General features: G+C 42.8%; 1 protein-coding gene across 7 annotated transcripts in view; it reads left to right on the top strand.

The window, feature by feature from the left end:
• The window catches only part of TEAD1 (TEA domain transcription factor 1), a 158575-nt gene that overhangs the window by 119741 nt on the left and 25253 nt on the right, over positions 1 to 13581 (top strand). For 4 of the 7 annotated variants that reach the window (XM_064657282.1, XM_064657285.1, XM_064657283.1 and 1 more), the window contains 5 exons: positions 3517 to 3528; positions 4712 to 4846; positions 5041 to 5087; positions 5934 to 5995; positions 7940 to 8064. In XM_064657282.1, the coding sequence (XP_064513352.1) occupies positions 3517 to 3528; positions 4712 to 4846; positions 5041 to 5087; positions 5934 to 5995; positions 7940 to 8064 (381 nt within the window). The remainder of the gene's footprint in view (positions 1 to 3516; positions 3529 to 4711; positions 4847 to 5040; positions 5088 to 5933; positions 5996 to 7939; positions 8065 to 13581) is intronic. The other 3 variants (XM_064657284.1, XM_064657287.1, XM_064657288.1) reach the window with 1 other exon arrangement.

Here is a 13581-nt window from a genome sequence, read left to right as displayed (position 1 = left end):
ACACTGAAGTGCTCTCTATCTTTTGTCCAGAACAATTGTATATTGTCATGATTTGTTTATCTTTTTTGAGGTACAGCTAATTATTGCAAAGGTTATTTGAATCAATACGAGATCTGAGCAGAAATAACATCTGCAAAATTGCTTATTAGGAATCTATTTTATGTTAGTGTTACTGTAACATCCATTTTGTGAGCAAATTGTTGTTTCTTCTCTTATGTCTTTTTTTTTTCTTTACATGAAAAGTTTTGTATTTTACATATGGGTACAGGTTTTAGGGCTTCTTGAATTAATACTGTTCTATTGTGCTTACTTTTCCTCATACTGTCTTAGATTTTTTTTTCTCCCAAAGTCATAGATAACATGGTATTCAAAGCCCCATTTATCATGCTAGGATAACAGGTTTTATTTTTTGCTCTAGAACTTGTTTGAACTAATTGATTGAATTATTCTTCTGTTTATGTTGGATTAAAAGAAAGTCAAGCACAAATCCTTTTGTGCTTGTCATGTAGAACTCTTGTTTCATGTGGGGCTTTTACAGATATTAAGATTTATAATTGGATGATACTGGGGAATTATTGTTATCTAATTTAACTATGTTTTTTGCATTCCAAAACTAATCAGTGAAAAGTAAACCTTAAGGGCCTGATTCATTAAAAGTTATAGTCTCCTTGCATTAGATTCTTAGAGCTTACATCTTTCAAAAACAAAGTGTGTGCAACTGCAGCCAGAAGCGATTGGCTAAAACGAGAGGCAGACCTTGATCTCCATTACAGAGATGATATTTTAGGGATTTAGTGGGACTAGAACAGTTTTCCACTGATTATACTCTAAATCCACCTTGGAACATTCATTACTAATTATTTAGCACAGTACAGGAGAAGACTTTTATAAGGGGAAGGGAAGGCAGGAGTCTGGGTGTGCAGCCTGTTGCTTTCTGTGTCATTCCTGGGCAGCAGCAATCCCATCTACCTCATAAATTACGTAGGGTCAAACCAGGTCAGGGCCAGATGGGACCTATCCAAGGAATACCTTAAGCTCCAGCAGTATTTAATGATTTAATAGGAGATACTGTCCCCCCAAGCCTTTGCTGAACTTCAGCACAGGACTGCAGCACACTGGGCCAAACTTCTATTTTACTGCATCAGTTTAAACCTCATTAACCTGAAAGAATTTCTTCCAGCTTTTACACAGCGGCACAAGTGAGAGCAAACCCAAACCCCTTCTGTCTTGGACAAGATAGGAAATCAAAATCTTAACTATTTGCAGTCATTAAAAATCTCACAACGTTCCTGTTTAGAGTAGGGGTGTTAACCCATTTGTCCTGGCCAAATTCCAACCTGGGTAATTACTGTAATCTGCCTGTTTAAATTACCCCTGCCATTTTAATTGGATATATTACTTCTCTTGCTGCCTAAACTGTGATGTAATACCACTATGTGTTATTAATCAGTTACCAAGTTTCATCCCAGAAGCAGCCGCCGTGCAGTGATAGGTAGAAAGACTCATTCCCTCCTGGTTACAAGTGCTCTCCATTACAGCATAAAAAACCCCAACATATACTTGTTTTTAAGTGGCAGACAAGCTAATATTGCAGTCTAAATAAGCAGGTTTAAAATGTGGTTGTCTCATTTGTTTCTGAAGACTATGAAGCCTTCCCAGTTACATAAGCATGGTCCATCACCTTGTAGCTCTCCAAAATGTAGCTGAAGGTGCTCTTTTGCCAAGGGAAGTTGGGATCTCTTATTTATTTGTATCTGACTTCGATTTCTTTCATGTTTGAATGTGAAGTTACAGTTACTTTGAGAAAAACTGATCTTCCAACTGTGCAGAGATTCCTAAACCTACAAAAGATGAAACTTCCCATTGATGTTTGTTGGCCTGAGTCCATGTCCCGTGGAGCTGGCAGATTTGTCACCAGTGGGAAACTTTGTAGGAGTTGTTGAAACTCCTCAAAACTGGCCCAATTGCAAGGACTGTATTTCTGAGTTGTCATTCCAAATTTTTTTTTTCTTTCTCTCCATCCTCCTAATAATGCAATCGATCAAAAGAGGATGAAATGAATGGCCACCACAAAATGCAGAACATTCTAGGGTGAAAACCAGCAACTGGCAAAAAGGAACGCACATCCCATTTCACGTCACGAAAGAAAAAACCTCCCAGGAATGGACTTTTCTATCCCTTACAAAGCTTTGACTTTCAAATGCTTCTTTAGTTTAGACCCATCCAATAGTAAGGCCATTTTAGCAGCAGAAGAGCATGAGTCTGGGAACTTGGCAGGAGCACAGGCACTGGCTGCACCTTCATGTGATGGCACTGGCACAGCTGGTGGCAAAGCAGGAGGCAGTGCAGGAGAGGAGCCTGTAGTGCCCACAGCGCTTCTGGAAAATAACAAGGTAGTCACAAAAGCAGGGCTCACGCAGTTTTGGAAGTTACTAGGACCCAGAGACACACACACAAGGTATCCATCCCCTGTACATTTGGTTTTGTTATGATTCAGCAGGCTGTGTGTGAGACTTACATGGTTGGGCATTTCCAAGCCAGCTCCCCTTACAAAAAAAGGGGAGAAATGGATCAGGGAAGTCTGGTGGAGCTAGATCTCCAAATTGCTTAAGGACATCTCATTTTCATGATGGAGGGTCCATCCTTACTGTACAAGAAGGTAGAGGGGTCTGGAGAGCTGCATGAGTCTCAGGACACTGCCACCTCTTGACACCCACCAAAGCAATTTTTAGCCCGGTGGCCTGCAGACATCCAAAGGCAGCCAGTAAAACATGCCATGCACAAACCTCCTGTTCATACCCTCCCACCCTGGGGCAGGCAGAGGTGAGTGCCAGTAGCTGACAGAGCCAGGGCTGACTTTCAGCTCTTAACCAGCAAGTTGGTTGTGGTTATATACGGGAAAGCTGCAAGCTGGAGAAATGGCCGAGTTTTGTCCACACACTGGTGGATGTCAGTGAATGTCAGTGACAGGAGAGAAGCTGCCCTGAGCTCTGGGGAGGGGATCCCAAGGCTCAGACAGGTCGGAAGGTGGTGCCTGGGAGTGCAGTGCTGGTGCAGAAGGCAGTGCAGCTAAGCCTACAGGTGTCAGAGCTTCTCAGGCAGCCAAGGGCTGCCCTTCAGGCTCGCATCCTTTGAGGTGCAGAGGGGAATGATGTTGGAGCAGCCACTGCCCTGCTCCACCTGCTGCTCTCCCGGGCTGTGTCCCGCAGGGGCTCCTCACACAGCTCAGGGAAACACACTCAGCAACAATCCCCCTCATTCAGCACCCGCAGCTTCCTCACAGGGAGCTGTGGGTTATTTCTCCCCAGTGTTTTGCTGTTATTTTCTTAATCCTTTTTTTTTTTCCCCCACTTTTAATGAATCAGTCCCTAGGTGAAAATAATGCATTTGTTTAAAGCTGATATTTAATACTGAGCAAACTGCTCTTCCTTTGTCTCTTACTATTTTGTTCATATTTTGCTAAGAATCTGCTATTCTACACAAGCATTTTAATAAACTGTTTGTTGTTGTATCCAGGTAACAAGCATGGTAAGTATTTTGACTAAACCAAGTATTATGTACCTTAGCTGTGCTTGGCAGAATTTTTGGCTAGCTTTTCCTGTACTTTCAGCCTGTGCTGTTTCTAAAGGAGCTATTCAAAGGAAGAAACTGCTCACCTATAGTACTACTACATTCAAGCTTTAGAGGGAGCATATGTGCAAAGTCATATATCATACATAAAAGCATGCATCTCTTGCCAGCATGCTTGCTACTTTGCTTGTAAAATAAAACCAGAAAAAAAAAAATCCTTGCCTAATATTGCTTGTGTTCCTTCATTTTAAGTCACATACCTAAATATTAGTACTTATTAATACAGTACTTTTGAGTGAGGAACCCCACTTTACCAGATAGTAACAGTCTGCTGTTTACTTGTTTTGCCTGACCTAAGATATGCCCTTGGTTAACTCTGTTGCATTAAGAGGCTTTCCCTTTCTATTCTGTGATCATACATGATTGGCAGTGACTAGGACTCCAAGCGCTGCTCTAACACAAGTAACAGCTCATCTTTTCCTAAACTCATTCCTGTGTGCTTGAAAACAGCAGGAATTTTATAGCTGATAGTTTTCTTTGGGAACACTGTACAATCAGTAAAATACCGCAACTGAAAATTTAAAATGTTACTTACATGTTTGTGATCTAAATTTTAAACTAGCTGTCGTAAAACCGAATCCAAAATGTCTCTCTACCTGTGAGCATGAAGGAAAATCTGTCACTGTTTGCGAGTCAGTCGCAGTTCCGTGCTCAGTGCGATACGAAAGGCAAACTTCTCTTAGATCAAAATGATAGAGCTCAAATCTCAGTGCTCCCTGTCCTGCAGGCAGAGCTGAGCCTTAGCAGCACGCCCTGTTTAGTCGAGCCTGATTTAAAATCAGGAGAATTTGCCCAGATAAACAAGTGGGCAGTAGTTTGCTCTCCCAGAGCTTCCTGTATGTTGGCAGAGCAGACTGTGAGAATTCAGGTCTACCATGCATGTCTGAGAGGAGATTTTGCCTTGAGGTAGTTTGAGTGTTAGCCTCCGTGCTGTATTTTTTTTTTTTTCCTGCATGGTTTGCTATTTTTGCATTTTCTGTGTGGCTTTTTAAGTTTTTAGTTATGTGCTTGTAGCTGCAGTTATTTAACATCATTTGTTGTGCCAAATGTTTTAAGACTCCATGTAATTGTCATATTAAAGGATCAGACAGCAAAGGACAAAGCACTCCAGCACATGGCAGCAATGTCATCAGCTCAGATAGTCTCAGCTACTGCTATTCACAACAAGCTGGGCCTGCCAGGAATTCCCCGTCCTACATTTCCTGGGGCACCTGGGGTAAGTTGTTAGCCGAGTCCCAAAAAAATCCCTGTGTTCTCTAATAATGTTCAGTAGAAAACTAAGGCGGAATGAGTGGATTAATGCTTTCACTTATGTTTGCAAAAGGAATCATGCTTGTTCAAAAATATCCAAAACATGTTTCTATCAAAGAGAACAACTGTGGGTCTGTTTGTTTGTTTTTCCTCTTTCAGTTTTGGCCGGGCATGATTCAAACGGGGCAGCCTGGATCCTCACAAGAGTAAGTCTGAAAATTAAAATATGCTTCTTTATGCAGTGAGAGGCTGGCCTGTGCACTTTGCCAGAAGATATCAGGGAAGCAAGAACTTGCAAATTTTTTCCAAAAAGGAGGTAAAGATAGTTGTAGAGAAAGAAAGAATCTTTACAGTGATGTGAACTCACATGCAGAAAATTGTAAGATGGGCACCCTCCTTTTTCTCCTGTTGCACCGTGAGATGCAATGATAATGCCAGGGAAGCAGTTAGTAGCGTTTTTTGTCTGTGAATAAGTTTCCAGTACAAATGCTTCCATCCACTTTTAAACATGTCAGCAGTGCTGGAGGCAAGGGGGACCTATTTTCCTGCACGAGGCCCATTAGTGGGGTTTCAGCACTGTGGTAGCAACAGCACCATATGGAGGAGGAGGCCTTGGCCCCTCTGGCCAGTGTTACGTTTTCTGCCCTGCCGTGGTCTCTGGAGCAATGTTTTCCAGCCTTACTTTTCAGCTTCTGCTCACCTCATTCCACTAAGGTCCCTGAGAGTGTTTGTGCCCCTGTAGTTCAGTGTCCTCTGGATTTACTGGGAGTCAAAGCAGTCACCATCCATGGCTACTGTGACACTTGTGGAGGACGGGTCAGGTTTCCTGCTGCGTGACTCAGTGCAGATGAGCCCCTCGCTTTAAGGTGTAATCCTCATTCCACCCCCTCTCTATTATCTCTTTGCTGTCTGTCTGTTAAATATGCTATGCAAGGAAGAGAGATGTTTGTGGGTAAAGGTCATTACCCACTTATGTTGTTGCAGTATGTGACTCTACTGGAATTTACTGTGGATGGCATGGTGTATGATTTCTGTGTAACTCTTTATTCCAGCGTAAAGCCATTCGTTCAGCAGGCCTATCCTATACAGCCATCAGTCACAGCTCCCATTTCAGGTAATCCTTCCATTTATCCTCTCCCTTAAAAATACTTGAATTTTGTACTGAATGTGATGTGTTAATTTCTGACGCGGGCAGAGCCACTACTTCTGATCTCACATTCCCTCTAGCAGAACCAAACACCAATCCCAGTGTCCTATTATCTGATTATGTCTTAGAGAAAATCATTGAGTTTGGTTTTTTTTAGGTAGGAAGCACTAATACATGTGCAAGGAGTTGTGATACATGATAGCCAGTCAGCATTCCGTACTGTAGGAATTATTGTAAAAAATTAGGAATAGGATGCATGTTTCTTTTTTAACGGCTATTTGACAAGAATACACCTTAGTTTATTTTCAACTGAGCCTAAAAACCCTTCCAAAGTCATATATGTTTAGCCTTAAGTATAAAACATCTCTATGTATCTACTTGTTTATAACTCTTGCCCTCCTGAAGGTCCTGCTTTGCCTCCTACCACTTTAAAAAGTACCTAATGTTTAGTCTGACTTCTGTTGCTCAAATCGATCAACCCCTTCCCATGGCTACTTCCCTGCTCCTTTTCCCAAGTCGGTTTCATGTCTAATTTCAGAAAAGATCATTATTTCTTTGCAGATGATATCTCATTTTACATCTTCCTTGCCAAATGTCACCATCTTTCTGTCTCTGTGCTGCAGTTTTTTGACTCTTACCCAGTTTTTTATGATTTTCTAACGTGCTATTTAGTGCTTAAAACTACAGGTATCTTTCTGCATTCATGATTATGTCCTTTTTCCTGATATTCCTAATTTATAACGTTATTTTCTAAGGCAATGTATGGTCTTCTTGTATTCTTTAATGTTTTCTCTGAGAATAGGATTATTAGTATTTCCAAATCAGTCAAAACTGGTGCATGAGTTTTTGCTTCATTAGAATCCTGTTCATGTCTAACTAGTCCAATTCATAATTCCCTGTTTTGTACAAGCCTCTCACCTTCACTACCTAAATTTGAGGGTTGGGATCAGGTATCACACTCCCATTATGGGATATGGGCACATCTACCTGTGGCCTCTCCCTGGTTCTCAGCCTAGTTCAGGATTATCTTTGTTCTCTTACCTTTGGTCCCTCTCCCCTGCCTTCCTTGTGCTCGTGTCTCTCCCAAGATGAGTTTTGCCTTTGAGCTGCTACCTTTCCCTCTTCCTTTGCTGTTTTCTTTCCTTCTCATCTAATTTTCTACAATGAGGACCAAAAGATAGCATTTATTCCTTCTCTTGAGGTGAATTAGAGGTGCTGGTTAACATCCCTTCTCTATCTAGATCATGCCATTCTCTCTTTATTATCAATTTTAAAATCTTCTTTTTCTTTTTAGGGTATGATTCAGCTCTCTACAGTAATTATTTATTATTAGCTGTAATATAATGCTGCCTAAAAGCTCCAAAAGAAGTCAAGACCCAATGTGCAAATACATACTAAGAGACAGTCCCTGCCTTGGAAAGCTTGTACTTCAAATAGGAGAGGGGAATTGAGAGTGGCAGAAGAAATAGGCAAAAAGGGAGGTGATTTACTTGTAACATGTGGCACATTAGGAGCCAGAAATGGAGGCCAGTCCTCTTGACTCACAAGGCAGTAATATCTCCTGTGAGTCTTGATGCCAGTTTCCAGGGAAGGGTCGGTCAGCTGTAAGTCTAGGTGAAGTCTATAAATCTCTATAATCTAGTATATAATTTAAACAAAAATTCTATTGTAAGTTACAACCCAAAGGAAACAAAGTAGTAGATCTTTTCATTATTAGCTTGCTGGATTGGAACCTCTATTTCTACATGTTGTTCTGAGATTTTCCAATTTTAGCTCATTTTGATTTAATTATTTGCTAAAATTAATATAAATATCCAAGGGCTACACGCATAATTCCCAATTATATTTAACTGAGAAAATATAAACTGAGAAATTGTCAACTTCTTCATGAAAATGGTTCCTTTCTTTCAGGATTTGAGCCTACATCAGCTCCAGCTCCCTCAGTCCCTGCGTGGCAGGGCCGATCAATTGGTACGACCAAGCTCAGGCTGGTGGAGTTTTCGGCTTTCCTTGAACAGCAGAGGGATCCTGAATCAGTAAGTGTTGCCCTCGTGTCCGCTGATCTCCAGCTGTGCTCCTCTGCTCCCCACCCTGTGAGGATGCTTTCCAGGGTTAAGTCTGATGGAATACACCCGGTGTTTCTGCATTTGCTGCTGCTCAGTGTAATATTCCTTTCACTGCAGGACTGTATTTTCCTTTCTTGCCCTCTTTTTCCCTGTTTGCAGCAGTGAGAGGCCTCTGTGAAAGCAGGCAGGGTTCGCTGTGGCGCTTGTCTCACTGCTGACCTAGTTTAGCAGGTGTACCAAATTGCATGGTGTTCTTGGCAAGAATTCAGTACTCAAACTCTAAGTTAAAGCCTAATCTGTTTCCCAACAGAAAGAAAACTAAGGATTTGCATAGAAAGTGTGCATATTAGATTTTTTTTTTTAGTTTTTTTGAGGAAGTTTTTAATTTTGTTTCGATTTTTACCTGCAAGAGTAGTTTTATGAAGTTGGCTGTAATGTTGCATTTGCTCCAGTAGGGCTTGAACCTTGATATTAATCATCATATATTTACCAAGAACATTTGTTAGTAGCCTAGCACTGTGTCTACTGCATCACAAATAAATCAAAAGAACTTCTTTCAGCTCGAACCTGAGAATTTTTGCTGAGATAACTTCAGAAAAGCAAATACTGTCATGAATGTGTGATACAGACAGGCCATGCTTGTTCAAATTCCTGGTAAAATACAGTAGCTTGGAGCAGAGAGAAGCTGTCATTTTCTCTTTATAATTCAGCACTGGAAACCATAGCATTTATGGGCTCTGGCCAGGGGTGTTATCCAGGGTGTGTTTACCCTGCATAATGGGGATTGGAGACATAGCCCAGAAACCTTACAACAGAGGAATGCTCCTGGCAGAGAAATATCCCAGTGAAAATACACTGTATCTCAGCTATTCATACACTAAATGCGTGGCAGTGTTGGTTTGCTAAATGTCACATTTTGCCCAGTTGAATTAACTTCGAGGTGGAGGAAATGTTTGGCAGCAGGTACGGTTATCTCGTCGCTTACCTGACTGTTAGGTATTGCATGGTTTCCCTGGAATCCCCTTGCCTTCCCCTGGCCCTGACTCCCAGGGTCTCATGGCAGTCCTGGCTCTGGTGGGCTAAAGCTCCATCTTAGTCTCCTCCAGACTAATCAAGAACACCTTCTCCATCCCAAGCCCCGAGTTCATCCAGACAGAAGTTTATATTTCTGACGCAGAAACACAACATCCAGGTTTTCTCATCAGTCAGCCTTATCAATATGCAGCTTTCGGAGTCCTTGGCTCGCTGATCCCGTGTAACATGTCCTGCTGATTTATGGGCTCTGCCATATCCAGACTGCTGCACTCCAGGATGTATGTGTGCGCCTCGGGAAAACAGGATGTGGCCGTGTAATGCTCGGCGTTACTGTGCTCTGTGTGAATGAAGTGGCATTTCAGTGCAGTTTGAGTTACTGTTTTGCCAGTGTACCACCTAATTATCCCTTTTCCATAGGTTTTATAACACAAAACTGTATGCAAAACCTGTGGGCTTACATGATCTAGAGCCTCCTGTGTATCTTTGGGGCTTTACGTAAAGAGAGTAAACAGGAGTTCAGCAACTGAGCAGCTTCTATGTCTTTCTCCCTGTGAAAAATCCCCCTCAGACCAAGCACACTCACAGATCACATGTGGCCCGTCACATCACTGGTGTCTGTGGCGTGGAACCAGCTGAGTGACGTGAACGTATTTGCAACACGACTGACAGACCAAAAGGCAGAAGGTGCTGCGTGTCCCGCTCTGCCGGGGTGGGAAGGCCCGGAGCTGGCTGGGCTCACACACGGTGTGTGGGCTGGCAGCCCGGGGACATGAGGGGGCTCCCATTTCTCGGGCAGGTGCAGGCTCTGGGGAATGTGACACATCCACTGGCATTGCAGGGAAAGAGCAGAGGCCTGAAGAGAAACACGGTTACCCAGGACGGCCCCACAAATACCGTAAAGCCTTTTTTTTATGGAGTAAACTAATATTATTTGGAATTCCTGAGGGTGCAGAGGCCCACTGGAGCTTGTCCCAGCTTGCAAGAACACTGCTGAGAAACCCACCTTTTAAATGCAGAGCGTTTATGCGCGAGGTTTACAAGACAAGCAAGAGCATCAAACTACCCAGGCTTGTTTTTAAAAAGACAGTTACTCGTGTGCTGTAACACTGCAAAAATTGGACACAAAGAAAAGTCAATTCCCAGTTTAGATCATTCTTAACACCCATACTGCAAGTACAGTGGGGCAGCACTATGTGAGAGCTGTGTGGGGACAACTTGGACCGTGCAGGTGGGTGCCGTGGGGAGCCAAGGGATGAGCCCCCATGGGCACTGTGTCACCATCGCTGCCTGGGAAAGGGGAGTCAGGAGAAGGGGAAGTGTCGTTTGGATCAAATTAAGTAAATCTGATTCTTTGGCACTTAAACAAAGGCCTGGAAGAAAACCCCAAGGCAGTGTGACCAGTTCCCAGGGCAAAGGCAGTAGGATATTTGCTGGAGGGCACTGGGCAGAGGCACTGGTGCACGACTGTTTGCAGGGACAGCTCTGTGCCTTCTGCCTGCCTTACCCATGTCCAAGGCACAGACTTTTCCAACAAGCATTAAAAGTGTTCCTTGGAGGTGAGAGCAAACCCCCAGCCTCATTTAGTGCCCTTGCAGTGTCTGCAATTTTGCACATCTTTGTGTTGGTGAGACATTTTATTGCAGATGTTTTATTACTTTTTAAATAACAAAATCAAGGCAGGTGAGATATGTGTTTGCACAATGTGCATATGAAGTCGTGTAGGCATGTGCTGTGGTTGCAGCATCTCCTTTGTGCCTTTGCTGACCTCAGAAATTAATATATGTATGTGCTGCTACACAAGAGCCATGTAAGAGTTCTCTTGTATCTTCTGCAAAAAAACCCCAGTCATATGTTCATTACACTGCTGACTTTTTAAAGAAAATGACATAAAGTATTATTTTGATCAAATGTGCTTCCAACATTTTATCAAAAAAAGGTGATCCTACGTCCTTCTCTCCTCCAACCCAAAGTCGTAGTAGTAGGGGCAAATAGAGCAATTCCACCTTAAAATGTAACCTGAAAGTTTATTGAAAAAAGCTTATTTGACATGGCACCTGGGGCCAGGACTCGATGATCCTGGGAGGCCCCTTGCAGTCTGTATTCCTGTACAGCAATTAGAAATTTAGGTTTGTCTGCCTGTGGTGACTCCCAGAGACTGCAGTGGGGCTGTACACGGGCACAAAGGTCCACCCACAGGGAATTCATTGTAGGAGTGGGGTCTTAAACATATCTGGGGTTCTTCCAATGGCAATTGGTGATTAAAAGTACAAAAGCCCCTCAATGTCAGGCAGTTATTTTGGTATAGAGTGGGCATTCTGTTGAGTCCAAAATCTGCTCTATAGAGTCCTGTAGCTTGTGGGGGGCTGTTGACTTTTTTCCCTTATCTAGCCACAAAATTGTTCCATTTATAAAAGAAAAAAATTATAGAAAGGAAACAATAAGCAACCCTCACTGTAACTCTGCATGGCAGAAGACAGTCTGGCAGACATAAGATGGCAGAGTTGCGAAATACTGGAATAGTGACTCTGCGGTTAAGGATGGGTAAAATTGCCCCTCCTTTTACATGAAAATCGATTCAGTTTACAAATGTCAACTTGTATTTTCCTTTTGTGGCATTTTGTGCTGGAGTACGATTCCTTAGTGGTGCATAGAAGTTACCCTTGTAGGTCCAATCATCAGCATTTCAGTCACCTTTAGTTGTTGCCTGCCTTATATAACTATATTCTCAAGAGATGAAGCAGTTTATGTGCCCATCTGTTGCTTCCAAGACAGGTTTTTCTTAATGGGGGCTTTCCATTTTTGCTGTAGTGATTCTGTGGTTCTGCCTAAACCAAGTAATTTGTTCTCTAACAAATATAAACTGAGCATGCTAGCTGATTAGAAAGGATCTAAGCAATTGACTGGTACACAAGTAGATATAAAATTCAAAGACTATAACACTGAAATGAGAATAATTAGAATTATTTTGTATATACATATATATATATATTCAAGCTTGATTTTCAATTAGAGAAAAAAGCCCTACCACCAGCCAACAAAAAAAAAAGCCCTTTCTTCTCTTCCTTTTCGAGGTTTCTCACTCTTGCTGTCACATTAATTTCGATTGTGAGCACTTCAGAAAGCTTTATATTTAAAGTATCTATATAGGGCTATAAAGAACATGTCTGATGGGCATTTTTATTATTAGTCTGCCTATCCAAACTGTCAGGTCGTGTTAGGTCCAAATTTCAAAATGTATTTTAAAAAGTGGTGAAGAAATAAAATATTCTTTATGTTTTAATTCAGGTTTTATTGTTGTTGTAAAAGGACTTTGTGAGCCCAGGGAGAATTGTGCCTGAGAACCAGAAAGGGAAAGCAATTGCTCAAGGGGCCATAAAAACAGCCTGCCATCATTAGCCAAATGCAGTAAAATTCACCAAAGTTAATCAAACCACCTAAGTGATGAAAAATAAATGAGATCTTTTCAAAAGAAGCCCTCCATCCTTGAACAATATCCATTGTTACCAGCATTGTTTATCCTTTCTCTACTCCCTGTAAACAGTTTAAAAAGCAGTTCAGCATTTCAGTCATAAGGAAGTCCTTGGTTTAGCATCTTTGTGATGTGAGAGGACAAGGAATCAAACCCACATTAAGATGAATGTCTTGGAGAGACAGACTCGGGATTTGAGGTCATTTCAATCTGAAATCAGACGTAGTTTTACTGAGCTCAAGGGTCATTTATTTTGCAGTGCTGAAGAGCTACATGCTGGCCCTGGGATGTGAATGTCATACTCTGTAAAATGTTCATTTTCAAGTGTCTATGGTTAGAAGGGCCAAGAAATCACTTTAAAGGGGTCCAGCAGACTTCCCATCCAGCAGCTTTCCCCAGGATCCCATGGAGACGTGATGGGAGTCCTGGGCCAGCTTCCCTAGCCCAGTTGTAGGGCCAGGACATGGACTTTTCAGGGAGGGGCCTGGGGTCAGAATGCAGTTAAGTGGGAGGGAGACTGAGCACCATTTATTGTTTGGCCCACGGGTGGAAAGACTGCAGGGGCCTGGCTGTGCTCTCACTGCTGCCTTCCTGCACACTCTCTCCCTTTTCTCAAAACCCACCACTGCTGCCGGAAATTTCCCAGCAAAAATAAAAGTGCAGCTTTTGCATAGCTGAGGAGGAGCAGTGGCAGCAATGGGGGCTCCCTCAGTGAGTCCCCATGCTGCCACTGCCCAGCCCTGAGGGATCCCAGCTCGGTGCCCAAAGTATCCAGAGTGGTGTTACACGGGGCACTGGGACTGCCCAGAGAGCCATGACATCAGGGAGGAGGGACAGAGCGAGTTGTGGGGCAGCTGGAGCAGAGCCCACACACACAGCTCCTGTGATGAACCTAGGAGAGCCATAAAATCAGGGGGGTCATCACAGTGGGGAGGTGTCTGCCTCCCACGGCCCAGCACGGTGTGGTGCTATTCCTGTTGGGA

The sequence above is a fragment of the Pseudopipra pipra genome, chromosome 6 (assembly GCF_036250125.1).
Source record: "Pseudopipra pipra isolate bDixPip1 chromosome 6, bDixPip1.hap1, whole genome shotgun sequence".
In the NCBI taxonomy this organism is placed as follows: Eukaryota; Metazoa; Chordata; class Aves; order Passeriformes; family Pipridae; genus Pseudopipra; species Pseudopipra pipra.
Note: the sequence above shows the minus strand (reverse complement) of the source record. Positions and strands in the feature narration are given on the sequence as shown.